The sequence below is a fragment of the Bombus pyrosoma genome, linkage group LG8 (assembly GCF_014825855.1).
Source record: "Bombus pyrosoma isolate SC7728 linkage group LG8, ASM1482585v1, whole genome shotgun sequence".
Lineage (NCBI taxonomy): Eukaryota > Metazoa > Arthropoda > Insecta > Hymenoptera > Apidae > Bombus > Bombus pyrosoma.
Genome location: NC_057777.1, coordinates 3,366,819 through 3,390,473, shown reverse-complemented (window position 1 = coordinate 3,390,473; position 23,655 = coordinate 3,366,819). Strand labels below are relative to the sequence as shown.

The window sequence follows — 23,655 nt, the reverse complement described above, 5'->3', positions numbered from 1 at the left end:
CTAAGCGTGAAATTCGAGTGTTTTTTGAGCTTGCAGGCGCTAGAGGATCACAGGTTAGGTTTGCACGTAATAAAATCGCGTGGATGTTTGGTCTATAGCAATGGCTCTCAACCTGATATAGGCGGAAAATATCGTTCTTGATATCGTAGACAAGTTGTTGTTCTATCCCATCTTCTATGTTCTACGAGTATGTCTTGCATCCCATGTCTTGTACATAACGTACAATACAGCCAATACTTTATTTTCTGCAATTTTTTCCTCAATGTTCCATGTCTAATATCTGAAAAGTTACCGATTAAACCCTCTGTTCTACTTTGCACATGATCCCAAGCTGTAGTACACATTTCCATAGTCTACATTTCATATTTCATATACCTCATATCCTATATGCCATAACTAGTATTCCTAACCTATATCTTTCCTTTACCTTACTTTCTAGACTTCGTGTCTTCATTCCATATCCCATATTTTAATGTTCTCATATTCTAAATCCCATATGTAGATCCTGTATCTCTAAGAAATATTTTTTATCCTTACTTTTGCAGCACACATTCGTCCCGCATCTAACATTTCATATTCCCTATCTCTTCCCCTATATTCCATATCCAGTATATCCCTAGCCCATATCTCGATAGTTGTCTTATGCACGTATGTCTAGTATTTTCATATCCTTCATCCTATAATAGCATATCTTGCAACAATCTCTTATAAACAGCTTGTACTTGTATTTTTAGCGGTAATAAGACCTCGAATAATACATCTTCAAAATCTGAGTCTCTTTGAATATACGCAAACAGCTCCAAACAATCTCTAGTGACAAAGATTAATTCCCTAGCAACGGTATACGTATGATCTATTCAGTAATTTCCCAAAAATCATTTCTCCACGTTCTATCGTCGTGTGAAAGGCGAGAATAGCCACGACACAATGGGAAATGTTGCATTCACGAGCGTGAAAATAGTCTCGATGGAAAATGAATACGTCGGGGAAAACAAACGCTCTTTCACCGAGGTTGCTCGCAGTTTGCTCCCTCGATAAATCCTCGGAGACGACTTCTCTATTGTTTTAGAGCGTCGGTTGACTTTGACGCTAGTCTAGCGTCTAGATAGCAAAGCTGGGGGAGGGGAAGGTGAGAGATGGACAATGTAGACAAAGAGGAGGGTTGAAAAAGATAGTCTAGCACGGGGCCACTCGTGCGTTTATACGAAGACAAAACCCTCAGTCGCGTAGGCTTCAGGTGGAGTGCATCAGCTGCCACTTGGACACGCGCCATAGAAGCCTCTACTATGTTTCCTCTTGCATTTTTTCCCCTTCGTTCGCTTTCTTCCTTCCTTTTTTCGTTCTAGTCGACATCCCTTGCTTGGAACAGACACTTCGCCTAGTTCAATTTAGGAGCAGGTTGTAGCGGTTAGTTTTGAAGTTTCAAAGTTTCAGAAACCTCAACCTTAACCCTTTTTCTCTTTCCTTTGTTTTAGAGATTTGTTGGATTCTTGAAAGATCCTGATCTTAATATTTCCAAATTTAAGCCACACGTGATGGAAATCCTACGTGATGACCAATAATTAATCATCGAATGTTATGTTGAGTAGAAATTGCTGCAAATCGTTTAAACAAATTATTTCAAACGTTTTCAATCGAGTAACTTTTACAGGCAACTTTTATCACAATTTCTAAAGTACAGTGCATGACATAAAACGAACAAATCGATTTTCCTATCACTCCAATATTTCTATTTTCTCGTTGTCTAATTTCCGTATCTTTCGAACTTTCTATTTTTCAATTCTCTAATACTTCCAATCCATTATCTTCCAATCTCTCTCTTTCACAATCTCAAATTTGTGTATAGTATTTGGCCGTGTTCAATATGCCAAGGAACGACTTAAAAGATATTTAGTCGGGTTTGAAGAACCGGCGCTCATTGAAAGCTGGTGGAAAAGCCGCTAGAGAAGCCAGCAATTTTTCGCGAAATCGCGCGGCTCGTTACGCGCATCGCGAGATTAACGTCAAGTAATTAAACGGCGCCGTACAGGTCGTGCAGAGTGCATTCGCGTGTGCGCTCGTCGTACTCACGAGAATTCTCCTCTCTTTCGTTCTATTCCCTTTGCGTGCTTCTCTGGGAAAATCTAACGCAAATTTAAAAAATAAAAAGAGGAAAAAAAAGAGAGGAAGAGGCGCCCGTGAGACTTTCGAAGAGAAAACAAGCGTTTAAGTTAAGAGAAGCAAACTGTTGAAAAGTGAAGTTATATTCTTTCTTATGGAATGTTTTGAAATGGTAAGAGTAAAGAAATTACCTTTGGATCTTCGTCCAAAGTGTTATTTCATAGTTGCTTGTCAATGGAACTTTGGATGCTTCGTATTTATGGTTTCATAGACGTTGCAGACGCGCAATCAATAATCAGATGTACGCTAATCATAGACGAAGGACGATTTGTTTTCATATAAATACATATTCTCGACTGATTTTTCTATTTGCGGAAGAAATCGATGTTTCGTTCATATTTACAAGAGATAATGTTTTTAGCCGAGATAAATTAGGAATCTCTGGATGTCTCCGGAATTAGATCGAAAAATTCCCTAGATTTAACGAGTTTTATGAATGCGATAAGATCCAAAATCATTTCGCGATGCAAAACCTCTATGGAGATGGGGAAAATATGAAAACATATCTCGGTGAAACTTTTATTTGTTCTGTCGTAAAATCCACATTTTCAGAGCGATGAATTAAAATCGCTGGAATTTCATGGAATTTTCATAAACTTCGATGCGATAAGATTCAAAATCAACTCATAACGAAAAATATGTTCAAAAGTATTCGCATGAAATTTATACGGTAAAAATTGAGAAATTTAATAGTGCACATGTCCAGTGTGGTAAATTAAAAAATTCCCTAGTCCCACAAAGTTTCGTTAGCTCGACTCTAATGAAATTCGAAATATTTACGCGATACAAGCTTTTTAACGATAAAAAGAATGTATTTAAAAATATTTTTCTACGAAATAATGAACGAAAGTTTTCCAGGATTTCCCATGTTTTTCCCTCAGTTTTGCTCGAGAGAGCAGCTGCAGCAGTAGCTCGCGTGCTACGGGAGGAAATTATTTCATGCATACGGGGGATCGTTCGAATCTAACACGCGCTTGCACCGTTAATGGCAATCAACGGTTGTTAATTGCTCGATGATAATTAGTCGAGATGGAGAAGCGGGCTTGCAGTAATGGAGAGCACGCCTTAATAATTCCTTTAATGAATTCGAGACACCGTGCGTGGCTTCTTCCGCGCGATAGAAGCCAACGAACCACCGTTGCTTCCTCCGATATCTAAGCTTTCTCAAATTCATAGATAAATAAGTCTCTTTCTTGCTTCGTCAGATTCTTGATCCTTTGATTTTGATAGGCCGATTTCGTGATCTGTTTGAAATAATTGTTAACTTATGAATGAACAAAAGGAAATTCAGGAATTTATTCTATAAATAGGGAATTCTAGGGAATTTAGATATATGGGGAAACGAACTTAACTCATAACGTGAAACTTAAGACATAGGGGAAAAGAACGAAATATCCTAGAGAATTTAAGAAATTCGATATCCAAGGAAACAAAATCTCCGAGATATTAACTTGCAATGTCGAATTTGAAAAATATATAAAATACATATAGAACTATTTTTATTTAGCTTATTTTTCTGCTTGTCTGGATGGAATTAGAATATCTGGCGAAATTAAGAAGCTGAAAAGTGAGAAATAAAATAATAAATGAACAAAATTTGATTTCTATTTAAAAATGTAGTAAAAGGAAGAAATTCATTTTCTTAATTAGGTATCACTAAGTAACTGAATGTAACAATAATATACAGGTTTCTCTGTATATGTTAAGCACACGCGATAATCATATAATAGGGTATAACTCGATTGTTGATCTCATATTACTAAAAATAGAAACTTGGCGGCCTCGTTGCGTTAACCTTGAGATGCATCCTCCATTCGGCCAATATCTCTTCTGTCCTCTTCAATGAACTGTTTGGACGGAGAAATTTCTAATGAAGGGGATTTTCTAACGATTACGAGGTAGAAATGGAAGAATACTTGACTCGGATTATGAATGCGAGATTTATCTGATCAAATAGAGAGTCTTTGAAAGTGTACACGTTTTGAAAACATCGCAACTAATCTAATATGATCCAGTCAGATTTCTATTTTTGGTAATAGATTCAGCGGCACATTCCCTGTTATTTGTTATGTATTGTGCATTGTTATTACATTCAATTACTCAATAACGATTCCTGATTGAGAAAATGATTTTTTTCTCTTCGGTACACTTTAAAATAAAGACCATTGTTTAAAGATCTTTTTCAATCTCTATATTTTACCTTAAATTACAGAATACCAAAATATAGAATTTATAAATAAGGAATATTGAATCTCTTAACAGGTCTATACTTGAAAGAATCAAGATGAAACTTAACGCAATTGAATTTATTCGCGATACCGGTGCCTGTCGCTCGAACACACATTCTGCTAACCGCAATAGTCGGCCGACAACGATCTTCCTCTCTCACCAGAGACCCTGCTACATCGTAGGTAGCTCGTAGGAGATAAAATTTCTCGGAATATTTCATCGTGTTTCGAGCGAAGATTTACGCTGGTAGAACGCCGCGTGGGAACACGATCCACGCTAGACAGATATTCTGTTCCCTTTTATGCATATAATTAACGCGAATAAGTCGCAACACGGAGCTCAGTCTAGTAAGGGTTCTCCAGATGAAAAATTTCCATAAAATAGCCGGAAACTGTTTGCGTAACGCGAGCGGTGTACGGCGGACTCGGAACGAGCCATCGTCCGGAAGTGAACCATGAATTAAAATACGTTTCTACCACCCAGGAACGGTAATCACAAATTATAAAATCTATTTATGGTTGTCCAACATATTGCTCCATTACCAGACTACGTCTTTTTCGATATAATTTCACCGAGACGAAAATTACACGGGATTCCCTATTGGATCGTTGTGTTATAGTTACTTCTTAGTTACTTTCTGCTGGGCGGTATAGTGATTTTTTTAGGGGCAAGATCAAACGCGAGGAATGATGGATAATTTACGCGTCCCGTTATCATAAAGTTATGTTCAGACTTGAGAAAATTTCCCAATCTTTCGCCCGTCGTATTTCATTTTTATCATCCAAAAAATTTAACCCCAAAACCAACAACAATAATAATAAAAATAAAAATAGTAATAATGTTACCATTATAATTACAATAGTGATGATGATAGCCTGAAATTATAATAATAGATAGCGACAATAATAATAATAGTCACCATCAATACCTTGTATAATATATTTATATCAAGATATATGATAAGTACCGGTTGATGAAGTTGGTAGGCGTGGAATAGCCCAACTGTAGCCGCGATCTGATCACCTTCTCCTGAACAGTGACCATTCTCGAGCTTCTGGAACTCTGGTGCACCCTTGTGGTCCTGATCACTTGGTAACAGTGATGTTTTGTCTGGGTGTTGGCCACCCTGTCGCCCCGCGGTTCGATCATCGTAAACATGATTGCTTTCACTGATCACCAATCACTTGAATCACAGGACCACGCGGTCTCGCTATTTTCACTCCCGGTCTCATCTTTCTCCTCTATCTTTTTCAAATATTCCACAGTTTTTTTTAATTACTGACTATCACAAAGCTCTTTGGTTTGTCTCGCGAATGTCGCAAGCGTCTGACTTATCCGAGATACATTTCGGTATCCAATAGACCTGCACCCGTTGGAAAAACATAAAAAAATACTTTGAAACTGTCTAGGTAAACAATTCTTCGAAATTTTTGAACTTTCGTATAAAAAATTTCGAAATTTCTGCGATAAATGGGTCTTGGAGTCTTTTATATAAAAAATTGTTGAGTTTCTTAAACAAGAAATTTCGGTACTTTGCAAATAGGAAATTTTGAAGCTTTTCTGAGCAGAGAATTTCGAAACTTTTTAAGTAGAATATTCTTGAGATTTTGTGAATAAAAAATTCGTGGAATCTTTCGAACAAAAAATTCTCTAAATTCACTGAGTTCGAAAGAAATTTGTATTTCGTCTTGAATTCCGAGGAAATTCTTTATATGGCAATTTCTCAAGTTTATCGTTTCAAAGAATTAAGAAAAATCATTTTCCAAGGAAAGGGAGTATGAAAGCAACGAAATGTCTGGCAACTTTGAAATAAATGCTCAAGAAGGAACGATGAATCCGTCGTGATTAAAGTTGGCAAGACTTCCAGCCCGATCTAGGGAAGTCTGAAGTTTGACTCCGACTATCTTGAGCAGCAGTGACTAGCTTGAAATTTTAATCGTGGTAAGTATCTTAGTAGTTGGTTCGCAGCTACGAGGTGATTTGATTAATTGCGCGCCTAGGGATTTCCTAGGTGTAGAAGTTCGTTAAATCGGAGCAAGATGGATTGACGAAAGCCTTAAATCATATGAATCTAGAACTGGCTAGCACGAAAATTGTCCTGCTTGTTAGTATTCTGGATATATCATGGCTAGTAAGGCTCGAATCTTTTGCTCGTTAACCTATTTTTACTAATTGTTTGCCAATGATAGTGAAATCAGAGAAACCTGATTACAATTTGCCCCAATCGAGAAGATATTCGCGAAGAAATCCTTCAGAATAACCGAGAAAGAAAATTACGAGAAGTATTTTTAAAAAGAAGACTATTCATGGATCGAAATTAACGACCACTGACAAAAATTCATACGAAAATTATGATATTTGTTATGACAAAATTATAATGGTGATATTAATATATCACCAAGATCTGGAGTAATTTTATGCGCCTAATTTTTCCTATATAGTAGAATTGTATTTTTCTGGGCTAGTCTAGGGACAAACAGTTTGCATAACAAGAGTTCACTTATTCTTTCTAATATAAATATAACTATATTTTTATACAATATTCATAGATCGAATCTTCCTTTAATACAAATATAAATAATTATATTTCTATATAATATTCATGGAAAGATGAAACTTTCCATTTCTAAGAATGAAAATCTTCCATTTTTGTAATTATAGCTCTATATAATATTTATAGGCAAAAGACGCTACACTTTTTCCACACCGCTTAATTCACATTAATCATAACGATTCCTAATCAAAGCGTGAACAACGAAAAATTACCAGAATAACAAAATTCCCTATTACCATGATTGATGAGTGCCGTCATAGAAGCAACACATTAGATTTATAAAAGCATAGTGTTGTTTCTCTATTAAGAGGAACATGTTTTACTATTTTAATGGGACTACATCACCGATGAGATTCATAATAAAACACGGGAACCATAGAATGATAACCATCTTGGATTTATCCGTTTGTTTATGGCTTAATCGAGAAAAGTTCATATGAGAGCGTCGGGCAAAAGAAAGTTAATGGAATCAGAGGTATAAAAAGACATCATTTACATTTACATTTACATTGAATAAGAGTGGTAAATAAATACAATTAAACCGCGAATTTTATGCAGATTCATATTTTCAGGAATATAATAAGAAAAAGATACGAACTCGACAGAAAACTGATTTACCTACCAAGTATTGTAAAAGGCGCTGTGTACATACAATATTTTCGTATAAAATTCCCTATAAATCCCCAAAAATCCGCAGTCTAGTAATGTTATGTCTATTACTAAAATGTACGATCGAATGCTTGAAATGGGGAAAAATAGGGAAGTACCAGAATAACAATTTTGGAAGCGAAAGTGAATTTAGAAAATATATAAAAGCTTAAAGATCCTCCACGTTAGGGAAACGTTCTTTTCTTATCTCTTATCATCTTATATACTTTTTTATACACTCGTCTTAGTCAGAGTTATATTGAATTATGTATCCCGAACAGGGAAGTATTATCGTTAAAGAGAAAAGAAGAAAAGATAGAAGATATACTAAAACGTACGATTATGTGTTACATATGTACTTCTCACGATTCTTCCAACTGTTCCATACGACTGGCTATTTCCTTCCTTTTAACTTTGTTTTTCTCTTTCTCTTTCTCTCTCTTTCCCAAGAGAACTGGTTAATATGAATAAGCGACGCTCGATCGTTTTCACTGGCCTCTCTTTCCGGTTAATTGATAACCAATAGCGACTTTCTAACGGCGATCGCGATTAATATGTACAGACACGAAACACGGGCCGGATGGCGGAGAAAATGAAATTCTTTTTTTTTGTTTCGCAATCGATTTTCGTGATCCTGTTTCGAATATGGTTGAAGACTTTCGAGCGAACACAGGCTTTAACGATTATTTAATGGCTTCCAGAGAGTGGCTGATATCTTTTTACGAATATCGAGCGTTTTTCTTCGTTTTATCAAGAGACGCCGCTTTAATGCGATTCTCGTATACGAATCTTATGGTTGATCATTATTGTTAATGACCCTGAATTACTTTCATAAGTAAATCTCCTATTCTGCATAGAATTTACTATTACGATTTTGCTAGGCAACGTCCTACGTTACCGGTTCTTTTTAATTATTATAGCTGAATATTATTGTCAACGACTTTTGCCCAAGTAAATTTTACTGTCACGATCTTTTTTTTAAAAAACGCTATTAATATTTCTAGTATATTTTTTTCAATATCATTAACCTTTCGGTAAATGTTAGGGTTCTTTCTAATTGTTACAATCGAATATCATTGGCAACGATTTCTGTTGCAAGTAAATTTAATTTCCGCAATTTCCTACAAAATGTTAGAAATATTTGTGATATATCTTTGATGATAAAATGTTATTTGCGCGATGTGTTAAATGTTATTTCGAAAGAAATAGCTCGAAGCTTCTTCGTAATAATTATACTATAATTAAAAAGAATGTCGAGCGAACGTTCCGATTTTTACAATCAAAATGCCGGAGAGATGAAAACGTAAAAAAGAAATAATTGCACGCGAAACAGTGCAAATCGTTACACGACGAATTTTACCGTGTAATATAATAACAGTAATAGTTGAAATTTCGGTTTCATTATTTTGCCATTGTGCTCGATTCAACGACCGGCTATTAATTTATACGAAAACAATTTTCCGTCACTGCGCCATTCCCTGTAATTAATCGCATTTTGTGAGCCGACACAACGCACGAATTAAATCTCTGTAATACCTGGCGAACACGCTTACACGTGGCAGCAACACACTGTGAAAACATCAACTCTTGTAATTAGTGTGCCGGTTATGATACTTAATTGTATTCGATAATTACGATCTCTTTATTGTATTCGTCGTTTTCTGACGCCGTAATTACCCTTTTATATTTTATTTAATCGTTGAACAGTTACGCACTCCTCTATTATATTTCGCTCTTTGATCAGGTTCGATGAAAAACACGATAAAAAGAAGAAAAAGGAAACGTTAAGACAGTTGAACATCCTAGGAATCATCATCGTTAACGAAAAATTGGCGAAAGTTATTATTTCCTAATTATTATAATCAAGTATAATCGTTTACGTACTTTCTTTCTTTAAAAATATAATGTTCTTCTATGATCGGGTTCGAAGAAGAAAAGAAAAAGAATCGGCGAGAGAAGAAAAAACAATTTAATTAATATTCTAGAGACGTAACGTTAAGGAAAAGTTGATGAAAGTTGTTATTCCACAATAATATATTTCAGCATAGTTATTACTAACAAGTATAATTATCTGCCAACTTTTAATTTCAGAGGAAGATATTTCCTCCTCTGATCAGATTTAAAGAAAAGACAAACGGCGAGGAAAGAAGGAACAATTTTAATATTCCAGAAGCATAAGGTTAGCAAAAAATTGATGAAAGTTATTGTTTCGTAATTATTATAATTAAGTATAATCGTTTACGAATTTTCTTTCTTTAAAAATATAACGTTCTTCTATGATCGGGTTCGAAGAAGAAAAGAAAAAGAATCGGCGAGAGAAGAAAAAACAATTTAATTAATATTCTAGAGACGTAACGTTAAGGAAAAATTGATGAAAGTTGTTATTCCACGTTAATATATTTCAGCATAGTTATTACTAACAAGTATAATTATCTGCCAACTTTTAATTTCAGAGGAAGATATTTCCCCCTCTGATCAGATTTAAAGAAAAGACAAACGGCGAGAAAAGAAGGAACGATTTTAATATTCTAGAAGCATAAGGTTAGCAAAGAATTGATGAAAGTTATTGTTTCGTAATAACTATAATTAAATATAATTATTACTAACCAGCATAATTATTTGAAAATTTTTCCTTTCAAAGGCAAACGTCTTCCTGTTTGATCAGATTTACGGAGAAGGAGGACAAAAACGACGGGAGGGCAATTTAACGTTCTAAAAATCTAATGGAAATTTGATAAAAGTTATTATTTCATAATAATATAATTAAGTGTAATTATTTGTAATTTTGTTCCTTTGAAGGAACTTGGGTGTCTTCTTATCTTTCATTTACAATAATAAATTGGTATTCGTTGCTATTTCTAAAATATAACCAGAGAACGCACTTAGGAGAACTAGAAGGAAAGTAGAAAACTCTAATATTTCTAGTGTCAAATATCTTGCGATTTAAGGAACGAAGAAACCGAAACAAGGCTTCGTCGGGTAACAAGCAACTACCTAAATTCTCTTCGCAGAGCGACAAAGTGAAGCAAGGAATTAAGGTTTTGACACGATTCGGTGTTCTTCCATGAAGTCACTATTACACAGAGTGCAAGCAGAAAGCAAGAAGATGAAACGAAATTAAGGCTTTTAAAGTTTCCCCTCTGCAACTTGCAACTGCAACTTGCAGTTGTATCGCGGAGTATCTTGCTGCCTTTTCTAGTTTCTAAAATTACTTAAAAAATGAACGAATTATCTCCGAATTTTCTAACATTTCATACAATCACCATCAGCGTTCTTGTAAATGGGGAAATTGTGTTTTAATTAGCGGGCAGGACCGAAGATAACGAACCAAAAGGGGCAGCAGAAAAGAAGAGAAATTGGGTCACACAACCAGCTACGGTGCAAACTACAGCAAATCGGATATGGAAATACTAACTCGTTACAGGAGGAAGCAGAAGACAGCAACGTACAGCGAATCATAATAATAGAAGATATGTAGAAGAAACCATAGGAAGACGATAAGAACGTAGCAACGACCTGCTCATACCTTGAGACGTACGAAAGAACTGGCAGAATATAAGCATGTGACAACGATGGAAGCAACAAGAACTACCTGACCTTAAATATACCGCTGTCGATAAAAATAATTATCGCACAGGTAAGATTAGCCGGCTAACTAGGCTGTGGACAACGACGATAGGACAAGGACTGAAATATAAAATAGAAGAGAACTTGTCGCGTTAACTATGCAGCGAAAATAGCGGAAATATAGGTATCTGAATGCGTTTTATTTCTCTGTTTGTATTTAGGTAGATAGAGAATCGAGATTTAGCTTTAAGATTTTTAGCTTAAGAACAAAACGTATCAAGCGAGCACATACACACACACATAGGCTGTAACAGCCACAAATATCGATATAACAAACAACGATTACGATACAACATAATGATGTTAATTAAGAGAAATAATATATATGTTTTCCTTTTTTCTTTTTCATATACATAGCTGAGAAGTAAAAGACAGAGGAAGCTTCTTTTACCAATGTTAATACACGGTGGTTCATTGCTATTCCGACGCATTTTTCGTACGTGAGGCCTCGATCTAGTCGCGCTAAAGAGGAACAAACGGTATCCACTGACACGTTCTAGTTACACGAGCATAAACTAATTGCATGCGAATGATTTTTTATAACCGTGTCAACGACGACGTGAAACAGAGGCCCGGTATATTTTTAATTCTTAGAAAGAACTGCTGTTCGTCCCCTGAAAGTCGAATAACGCTCGAATTCCCACTGTTGGGTTGGCAACTAAGTGATTGCGGATATTGTCATTAGGTGGTAATGGCAAAACCCGCAGTCACTTAGTTGCCGAGCCCCTGTATTTTCATTGTAATTATTTCTAATCTTCTGTCGAATAATTTCGTTTTCGTTCGTATCGTGGTCGTTCGTGATGATAAGAAAACTGATACAGACAACATGACTAATATTTTTAAGTATTTTTAAGCATTTTCAGATATCCACAATTTTGTTATCTTATCTTTAATATGATATTATTGCAAATTTTATTAAAAATCTATTCCAATATTTAGGCAAGATTTTTCTACGAATTCGAATGGAATTGGAATTCCAACTGTTTCAAAACTAATGTCCAATTATTCCAAAATCAGTCATTTCACGGTGCTGTTCCCCTAGAAAATTTGAACGAAATCTGCATTCCAATCTGAATTCACTTTTAATTGTTTCGATATTAGTAGTTGTTCCTTTAACAACTTCCTTCTCCTATTTGTGCGCTTGTATCAGAGCATTTTAATAACAATGATCGACTATTTCTTTTTCACTAGAAACTCGGATAAAGACTTGTAAAACAAATTATATTATTCGACAATTTCCATAGACCTTGAAATTAATTATTCTTTTTGAACAGCTCTCGATCGTGCCACGATAAACTTTTTCACGATGCTTCGACGGTGCACAGTCGTCGCAAAATGTGATTGAAGAAATAAAAAAGGGCAACGGAGCAGCAATTTTCGACACCTGATCTTGGAAAAGAGCAGCTGAACTCGTACAAGACCCTGAGTAAATAAGGATTTCGTCGACGTGGCTTTAGAGTTAGCTGCAAAGTATTGCGCTACAAATGTCGGGTAATACGGGTAAGAGGAATATACAGGGTGCTCGAAAGTACGTGGAATAAGCCCTATGGAAGTTATCTGCAGAGTTGTGCAGTAGGAGCAAAATACGCTGACTCCGACTTCGTGTAGATAAATATTACGAAAAGCAGAAATCGAGAATTGTAACAAAACCATTTATACATTAAAGATACTGTATTTTTATCGAAGTGTAAGCGCACGAAATATCGCCACCCCTGTCAAACATCATGAAAGTTCATGACATTTTCTTTGCCTGGGGAATATTCAATGGCCCATTCATTGACCGGCCTCAAATTGTCGAGTGTTTGGAATTGAACGTTTCTGCGAAAATTCTGCGATATTACAGGCTTCGTTTTCGAGAAAAATAAGTTTGAAGATGCGTCTGGTGCGCGTGTACTAATTGTAAATTTCGAGGTATCCGACTTCTATTTTTCCCTGTGTCGATAATAATTTAGTTGGACGAGCAGAGCTACGTGTTATGCATCCACGTGGTTTACATTTTAAATCCTCGTTAAGTTAGTAAAATTAGTTTTGAAGAAATAACAGTTTTATCCTCATTTATGAAATCATTCCAAACGCGGACACTATGGAAATAAGATAACAGTAATAACAGGAAGCAGATCGTGACATTATATCAACATGAGCAGAAAGAGAAATCGAAACTTACGATTAGCACGCGCTTAGCTGACGGTTCTTTAAACTCATTTTTCTCGAAAACCAGCTGCTAAACGAAAAAATGTTATTCTTCTTTTTCGACTTATTTTTGGATGTAGAATCATCATCCGATCGCTTGTACCATTATTTCGGAGACACCCTGTATATATAGTGGATATCTACCGCAACTTCTTTTGTAATAGACTGTGAGCCTGAAATAGGTCTAAACAGCCATAATATACTACATTACACCGTACTATTTATATTCGATAAATTAAATCGATTCTTTCTCTTTTCAATGGAAATTATAAATTCACGAGAATTTATTTATTCATTACTATATTTATTTATATTTTATTTCATTTTCGGTACGTTCATATATATCGAATTAATATTTCCAATTTACAAAATAATTTCATAGCGAGTCAGGCAGCAGCTAATTAATTAATAGAATACGATTAGGTAACTCTCGACTATTCTGTCGCATTTTTTTTTGGAATTTATTACCCACGTCCCTTACTTTCACTCATTTTAATTTCCAGATGAAAAAATGCGAATAATTTTTAGCGAAACGATCATGGAACGAAGCGTCTCCAATTTCTCCTATTATCTGTCATTTAAATGTTATCTAAATTCGCTGGGCGTTCAGCAATACGTCCCACCGGAAGTCCATTAGCGGCGACAGCCGACATTTTTTCATTTAAATCTGACGACCTAGACTGAAAAACGATACTTTCGACGGATCCATCGTCGCTATTGATACGTTGTCTGCTTAAAAGAAAAAAGACAGAAAAATAGTAGAATCTTTCGATTTCTGTCAGAAAATAAATATCCCTAAAACCATAGAGCTCTACGTTGCAGAAAATAATCAAATAAAATTCCTACTTATATTAAATTAATATTCCAGGGAATACACGTGACATTTTACATTCGATTATTTAACTTTGAAAATTACAGTTGAAGAAGGGAAGAAAGTTATGAAACTTAAGGAACCTATGTATCCAGAGAAACGAAATTAACCTGTATAACCTATAAAAATTAGGAGCTAGGGGAAAACGAGAAATCTAGGGAATTCGTAATTCGAAGAAATTAAACTTTGGAACTTAGAAGTTTGCTAATTTGCTGAACTTCGGGAAACGAAGAGAAGTTGCACAACTTAATATCAGACTTAGTTTCACGAAAAGGAAGGAAATAAAATTGAACGAGAAAGCTGCAATTTAAAGGATGAAAGACGTGCTTTCGAAAAATCTGTCGTCGCCATTAATATTTTGTTTAAAGGGAACAGAGCAAGACAATTCTATTCTTATCGTGGAATTGCGCGTATTTTTCCCTCAATTAAGTCTTTTCCGCGAAACCAGTCAACGAGTTTTCCGAGTAGAACGACACAGACGATGATCAAGGAATTAAAATTCATAGAAACTGTACCAGAGACTATTACGTTTATGTTACGAATTAATTAACAGAGACCTCTGTTCATTGTCGAGCAAGTTTCGAAATGGATCGTTTTAATTAGTCAAACTCTAAATTTTATTAAACCATTAAGGACAGGGTAGTGAAAATGATGGAAAATTAATGGGAAACGCAAATAGGCGCGTATTAACTTGCTGTAATTTTAATGTTTCCTCGCGGTATAGAGAATTCATTAAAATAATGGCAAAGCCCATTATAAAAAATCAGAGATGCGAAAGAAATTTCCATAATTTAGGCCTTAATTGCTATTGTGTAGTTCTGGTATCCTGGATATTACAAATATTACCATAATTTCATTCTTAAATGAAATATCATGCTAAGTATCTCGGCGCAGAACCCTCAATTAGAATGAGCTTTACATAACACGAGCCACGTAAGTTTGGATTTAAATATTTTTTTCACATGTATCAAATTCCTGTGAAAAATTACAAATTGCTCACCTCGACTCTGATAATTCTGATGTTAACGATCGCCGTTGGTATTAAATAATAATTTATTTGCAATTTTCCTATCCGAATTCATTTACGTTATTAAATTCCTTTTATTTTTGCCTTTTTTTCAGATTGAGAAGAGAGGAGAATTTCCAAGATTTATCCACAGAGAGAAAACTAGAGATTTATATACATTTGAAAGAAAATTTGAAAGTGTAAAATTCCATGTAATATAAAATATCTAAATAATCATAGCGCTTTCAATTGTTTTCTATAATACATGGTAGGTGAAACGATTTTCTACCAAATTTCTACTTATTTCTTTTTTTCTTTTTTCTTAAAATATTCCGCGAAATATAAACGTTAAATTATGATAAAAATTTGCAGTATATCTGTGTAATATTTCTTTCTCGTCGCTATTTCTTCTTCCATGTAGACATCATTAACAGATTAATAGAACGATCGAACGATTTTTCCTAGCTACCGATGTCTAAGAAGAGAATCAGGCTGCGTCTAAATTTAGAGGATCAGTTGAATAATTAAAACCCTTTAACGGTGCGCGAGTGGCTCGTTTCTGAATTCCGTAAAAGGCGAGCTGAATATCATGGCGCGTTCTCGTTTCCCGGTCGCGCAAGAATTAATCGGCCTCCAAGCTAAATACAGTTGGAAATTGCCAGCATCTTCTTTATCCTTTGCGTATTCCTTCTTCTTTCAATTGTTTCTTCGAGTTTCCACTAGTCGAGGATTAGACTCCACGGGGAAGAAAATTAAATACTATGCGATTAAATACTATGAAATCGTCGTTAGGTCAATCGTTGGCTCGCGTCTAACAGATTTACCGTATCAGCTGATTTAACGTTGAAAGAATCGTCCGTAAAAGCCACGCTTCACGAAGATTCGGATCGTAAAATTGCACTTTGACTCTGGTAATTCTAATGTTAACGATCGCCATTAGTGTTAAATAATATTTCATTTGCAATTTTCTTATCCGAATTCATTTACGTCGTTAAATTCTTTTTCTTTTTGTCTTTTCCCCCTTATATATTCATATACTTTACGCGGTGATATATATTTGATAAAAAGAATATTTTTAAGAGCACGTTCTTCTTAGAATTGTTACATTTTGGAGGATTTAGAACGAGCAATCTCTTGGTTCGATCTTCTTGCCTCGATACGAAAATTAATACAAAAATAACCGCGCGGTAATTTGAAGTTTCGAACGAAATATAGGAATGCTGTGTTTTCTTTTCGAATTACAAGAATGATCACGGTATTCTTCGCTAAAATCATCAAAACCACTCTGTTCGTTTATTACAAATTCCAACGATCTATTTAATAAAAAAAGCTCCAATTTCTCTGCGAACTATCTCTAGAATTCTCAAAAGTCCTCTCCGTCCGACATTGGCATTAGCCCTCGTCCAACGATTACAGCTTTTATTATTTTATTAATTTAGAGGAAAGCGGAAGGTGTAAAATTGAGAATAAGCGAAACACGAGAAAGACAAAAATTGCTACGAAATATCCAAAGTACAGCGCTTCCTACGGTACTTGGTATCCTAATGAAACAACAATTTTCTTTTCGTTCCATTCCGAAGAATACGAATTTGTATACAAGTTCACGGCCAGTACCAACGAACTGGTAAAACCATCAAACTAACGATGAACTGTCGTGACACTCGTTAGCCCTATAGAGAACAATCCTAACGAAAATTCCTAACGAGACATACAACAGCGAATAGAGCGTCGTTTAACTCGTTAGCCGAAGCTTAACACTTTTCAGAAAGAATATTAACGAGACGACAACAGGTGAAGCGTATATCGCGAGTACTACACTACTCGTTAGTTCGATAACGTTTATCGAGGCCGATCCTGATCACGGTGACAAGGCAACGACGATGAAAATACCTCGACATATCGGCGCGCACGTTGATTCACTAACGTCAAGTACGGTACTGTTTGCCGTTAGCTTCGATACCATAATGGAACTGTCAAAGTCAAATGAAAGGTGGAGCGCGGTGCGCCTCCCACCGGTGATTTCAACGCGTGTATGCCGTCACGGCGAGCAACGTCGTTCCGGAATATGGAGGTCGATTTACGCCGACGAATTCTTGCGTTCGCTGTGGGAAAGAAAAAAAAGAAGAAAAAAGAAAAATCTCGAAGAAATACTATCAATGAATATTTTCGTATTTTTCTTACTTTTCTTCGTTTGTACAGCCGTTAAATCGAGGATGTTCGTCGAAATTTATATTCTTCACGGTGGACAACAATTTGAAGACGATCTGCCGTGTGTGTAATTCGGAAATTTATCAAAGAATAGGTATTTTTATATCTTCTTTCTTTTACTGAATTTTTGTACAGCTACGTTCCAAACTACGAACGTAAATATTTTTCACCGTGGTAAAAATGGTAAAAACGATCCCGAGATTTATCAAACAATACTTTCGTATTTTCTTCGTTTCAGAGTTTCTCTCGATCTAATTCTATTGGGTTGGCAACTAAGTGACTGCGGGTTTTGTCATTAGGTGGCAATGACAAAACCCGCAGTCACTTAGTTGCCAAGCCAATAATTTTACAAACGAACGAGTATCCGAAAGATCAGCATGAACATAGGCAAATCGCTTCAAGCTATCGGTACAAACCCTTGAAATCACTAGCGACTGATAAAAATCAGAATGGTTGTAAAAACTGATGAAAGTCAAAATCACTAGGAACTCGTAAAAGTTAGAGTAATTTCTCCGGATTTCTGGGGATTTCAATTTTATGCACTCTCACTCGAATAAACTGCGAATCTCAATGTTTCATTACACTGTAACAATTTAACTCGCAACATGACCGCCGCAGGGGAATAAATCGCCACTTATAGAACTGGATGTCACATGTGGCCTTGTCGTCACCATAAATCACTAACTACGTCCTAGTGAATTTATGTATTATACACCAAGTTTATCAAAGCGAGTGCAGACTCCCGGGAGACAGCAGTCGTCGTGTCGCCTGGTCGGTCGCGACTCAACTGCAGCTAGAAAAATTATCGTGTTCCAGTAACCGGCGTTGCACTTTCACGCATATTTAATGCGCCCAGATAAGAATATTTTCGCAATTCGCGAGAAATAAATGTTATTTCTTCAAATAATAAATCAATATGACGAGGAGGATTCGCGCGGTCGACTGTTATCAACGCGTACGGTTTGCTCGCGAGAATATTCACCAAGCGAATATTTTCAAATAAAATATCACTTCTCGTGGAGAATTTTGATGAAACTATCGCGTGCATTAGGCGAAACTTTTTCCAATTTTGTTGACGTTGAAATACGACACGGCTAACGCGATTACGATATCGCGGAGTCTCGGATATCCAATTCTCGTTTAACCGTGAAGTTTCGTATTATCCGAGATGTTCCGAATTTTACCACAGCCGCTTTTCTTTCTCGAAATTTTAACGAGAATAGTACGGAAGTATAGATAATACTGCGAAAACAGTTAATTAACCTTTTAATAGGTCAAATAGTTAATTATACCTAAATATACATGTACAACATTACGTTGTATTAAAATTATTAGATTTCCGTGATTTTATCATACGACATATGAACGCTGATACACCTTTTCCTATTCCGTCCGAGTTTCCCATTCTTTGAAATAAACTTTCGTATTAAATTGCCTCAAAAGTAATTAGAAAATGTACATAGAAGATACAAGACGTTTATCGCGAGCATAGTCTTAGTGCAAAATTCCTATAGAATATGAATAACAGTCTTCGACATAAAATTGGTGTTAAACATGTTCGCTAAATATTCTGACTTATTAAGTATTGAAATATTTTAGTGATAAATTACGAATAAATATTCTATATACATTTTCAGATCCGTTTCAAATTTGACCAACATAATCACGATAGTCTTGTCCCGTTACAGTTAACGAGGTTTCAAAATGTTTCGTATAATACGTACGTAAAAGCTTTCCACGAATGTCCTAATACTAATTATACTTTTAACATTACCGTTGATCTACAATAGCTGCATATTACCATCTACTATATAACAACATCTACAACGTTGTATACTAACTTTTTGCAAAGTGTATATTCCCAATAAATATCTTGCAACTTTTGTATACATTAGGTTGTCCGAAATGTTTCTTTCGTTTTATAAGGAAATAATAGACGCATAATGTTTTTTCCTTTTATATTAGTTTATTGAATTACGCACGAATATAATAATAGAAATAAAACGAAATGGATCACACCTAATTCAATAAAATAATATAAAACAAAAATTGTTGTTCATCTATTATCACCTTATGAAACGAAAGGAACTTCTCGGACAACCTAATATTTCTAGATTCGTTCTAAATTTGTTCAACGTAATAGTAACGACAGAGGTGTCACGTTACGATGCTAACGAAATTGCAAAATGTGTTGCCGCATAATATGTACATAAAGAGTTTGCAAGAATGTTCTAATTCCAATACTACGTCCAAGATTATTATTCATACTCGATGGCAATTTTTCTTACTAAGCGCGTGTCTGCGATAAATATCCTGCGACTTGCATATACACTTCAAGTCTCGTTACAGCGCTAACGAAATTGCAAAATGTCTTGCATAATATGCGAGTAAAATGTTTAACACCAAATTCATACTTTGTGTTAATTTCTTGCTAAGTGTACGTTTGCAATAAATATCTCGCAACTTCTATATACGTTTTCAGATGCGTTCCAAATTTTACCGATGCGATCAAGATGATCGTGCCTCGTCACTGTTAATGAGATTTCAAAGCGTTTTGTACGTGTTTTGTATTCAAATAATTTTACGACCCGCTGTTAAATATTTTTGCTAGGAGTTTCACAATTGCCTGTTTCGTCTCTCGTCACTGTTCAGATTTCGACGAGAAAAGAGACCAGCTGCTGCTCGTTTTCTCGGTTTCCAGCACGCTTTCCGTTATCGAACGAAGAAGATCGAAGATTTCGCCACGAATTTCCGTTTCGTCATCGCCACGACGCGATTTCGCAGCTAAGAAAGACCGGCTAATCCGCAACTCGAGATCCTATCGACCAAAGAAGCGATGATTTTTATTGCTTTCTCGCAACAGCTTCGTTATTACGTGCCGGTTTCCTTCGTCGTCAAGATGGTTCGTCGTGTTTTTAATACGTTAATTGCTTTTCCTATTCTCCCCTCGAGCCTTTGTACACTGTTCTGTAGAATTTAATTGGCTTCTGATTAATTCGACGAATATGTCTTTCCAAAATATCAAATCTATATATTGTGCTGGCAACTAAGTGATTGCGGAATTTGTCATTACCATCTAATAACGAAATCCGCAATCACTTAGTTGCCAACTCGATATATGATGTATATAGCGATGACTAAAAAGAAGATGAAGAAATAAACGAGAAAAAAAGCATATGATAATCTTTGCAAAATAAAATTTCCAGATTGTCAGAGTTCTTGTTTTCCCCTGATCTTGGAAAATGTCCGATCTCCAATCCAAAGGAAAATATGCGAATCTTCGCTTTGAAAAATGTTCGTATGTTTCTTCTCAATTTTGCACGTTAACTTTGTGCCTCAGTCTGAGATGTCTGGCCATGTACTTTAAATTTGTCTTCGTTTTAAGAAGCTTTCGTGTCTTTAGAAATTTTTCCACTATTTTAAAATAGTTTCCACGCCACGTACTAATTTCCTTCGTTCTCACGGAGATCATTTCCTTCGATTCTAACTTCGTCACCTTGATTTCCCGCTTTTCCCTGTCTAACAACAATGATGATGATATAGCTCGTTGACGATAACTATACGTTACAGAAACGCTAATGCACAGGTCACGTTTACGTTGGTTGCGGATCCACGCGACGATCTTCGATACGCCTGTGGCAAAAGTAAAAGTCAGCCATCACGGAGAAAGCCTCGGTTGTCTCCGAGGCCTAGACAGCCTAGCAGAGAGAAGCTGCCACCGGTTCGCCAAAGGTTAACCCATTTCGAGTTACACCTGCGGCGTTCTGGCGCTTCCTCGAAACGCAATTAGGCCGTGCAAATGTCTAGCTAACTCGAAACGAATTTACCAGATGCAGAGAAGCCTGGAAGAATTTTTGATTTTATCGTTCGATGATGCCACAGTGGAACTATCTGTCGGTAGTTGTGGCCGATTTTTCGCATTCGCAGACTCAGAGGCGAGAGTTAATTTGTGTAATTATTAGGTTGTCCGAGAACTTTCTTTCGTTTTATAAGGAAATAATCGACGCGCAATATTTTTCCTTTTATATTGGTTTATTGAATTATGCAACAACATAATAATAGAAATATAACGAAATGGATCGATAAAACGATACAAAACAGAAATTGTTGTTCATCTATTATCACCTTATGAAAGGAAAGAAACTTTTCGGACAACCTAATACTTGGGAAGAGATTATATGGTACATGGTGTTATTTTTATTTGTTAATCTTATTCGTCGTATTTCTAGTAAAATCGCCACGCTGGCAATTCCAAAGCTTAATCAGAAATTCATATGTAATTATTCGTAAACAACTAAACATTCTCTGTTCGGTGGAACAGAACAGCATCCAAAGCAACTGCACAGACCAAACACCTAACACAAACAAGCTAACAAACTAACAGCTAGAGTTTAGGGTATGGTACACGTGTATTAAAGAAACACGTGTACACATGTCCGTAGCACAATCTGTGTACCTTTCAGTAGGCGCGTACATTGTTCCACGTTCACTTAGATGCGTGGTCATTTAACTTTTCTAATTAATTATTTTAGTCATTTATTTGATAATATCGATGTAATGTAGCATAAAACAAAAGTATAATGTAACAATGAAATAATGATATAATAGGAAAATTGAGACAGAAAAGATTGGTCGAATGTATTAACGTACTCGTATTTTGATTCGTTTTATTTTTTCTCTGTTATTCTAGTAAATATAGCGAAATACACTAGATCGTTCATTAATTTCGTAATGTTTCAGACTTCTCGGATGTCCGTATATTGACCAATTCTTAGCTATCGCGGCCTTTTTGAAAACTTTGAAAAGCGTGTAGCTAAAATGGGTGACAAAAAGTAAGCGATGACGAGTATACTCGTCAAGCACGGAGTACGCGTAGCTGTTGTAACATAGAATTAAGTAGTAACGAACCTGTTTCATTTTTTAATTTCTTTACCGATGGGACTTGTCGTAATGCAAAATATCGCCAGTTGTTCGTGACGAGTATACTCGTCGAGAACAGCTAACTGGTTAAAGGTCATACGAATTAAAATACGAATAACACGGTTAGTGCACGCGATACGGCGCACGAGTAACCGTGTACTGAAAGATACACGGGTCGACGTATGAATACGTTAAATACACGCGTATACGTGAGCTCCATCCGCAAGCTTATTTTCATTCACGTCGCCTGCATATTAGGACGTTTAAAACCGCGTAGTCTTTTCCCCAGATCTTTGCGCTTTAAAAAGATCTCCAAAAACATTTTATCGCTCTTCTAGAGTATCGTCCAATAGTTCTGATTGCTGCTACACGTCACGTAGGTTTGTTCGAGCAGAGTGATATTTAAACAGAGATATGGGAAAAACGAAGAGTTACTTTTAAAATTATTAGTTGGAAATGACAAACACACGCGTGAAATAATCTCTACCTACAACCGAGATTCTCCTCGTCATCGGTTGGTTTCAGCCTCGTCATCAACTGGTTTCTGAACTTCGTCACCGGGTCAACCTACGCTGCCTCCACCTCCCAAAAATTTCTAAAGTTAAAGAATGCTTAGTACGTACAAGAATGACTAAGATTCCTACTGTATCAATTTGAAACTTTCTTTTATCCTGCTTTGAATTGAATGGCATTGCAGAGGAACAAAGTCCCGAGACACGATAAACCTAACCTAAAAGAGATCGAGAGCGTTCTAGGTATTTAATAACGCGTTCTGATCTGGTATAACGTTGTCGATCGTCACGGAGGCAAGTAGAGCGCCGATTCCCATCGAGATATTTCGACGGTCATCCCAATTAACCTTCTCGACGTGGTTCGATCGCGTTCGCCGATTCGCATCGCGGATAATTCATATACTATGCTAGTGGAATCCACATTAATTTGATTGGTATTGCTATTTCCTCATTAGCAGCGGGCATATATTAACGCAAATGTAATCTCGTAACCGCTAACAAGCATTTCGCGGCGTAATTCCAGTCCCTTGATGCGCGCCCCACTGTAATAATATCGTTTTCCCTAGAATTCCCTAGGCGCGTTATACATTGGCAGTCGCATTACTCCGACGGGTTCTACGAATAGTTTTAACGAAAGACAAGCTTGCAGAGCTTTTAACCAGTTAGCGAGCTCTTTAAAAACTTTGAAAAGCGTGTATCTAAAATGCGCGGCGAAAAGTAAGCGTTGACG

The 23,655-nt window shown here is 36.0% G+C and overlaps 1 protein-coding gene across 6 annotated transcripts in view; it reads right to left on the bottom strand.

The window, feature by feature from the left end:
* The window catches only part of LOC122570102 (IQ motif and SEC7 domain-containing protein 2), a 137,573-nt gene that overhangs the window by 19,794 nt on the left and 94,124 nt on the right, over nt 1-23,655 (bottom strand). The window contains exons 1-2 of one of the 6 annotated variants that reach the window (XM_043731998.1): nt 17,176-17,315; nt 5,357-5,752 (exon numbers count right to left, since the gene is read on the bottom strand). The exons of 4 other annotated variants lie outside the window; for them this stretch is intronic. In XM_043731998.1, the coding sequence (XP_043587933.1) occupies nt 5,357-5,547 (191 nt within the window). In that variant the 5' untranslated portion in view covers nt 5,548-5,752; nt 17,176-17,315. Of the gene's footprint in view, nt 1-5,356; nt 5,753-17,175; nt 17,316-23,655 lie in introns of those variants that run through there. One more of the 6 variants, XM_043731997.1, reaches the window with a different exon arrangement.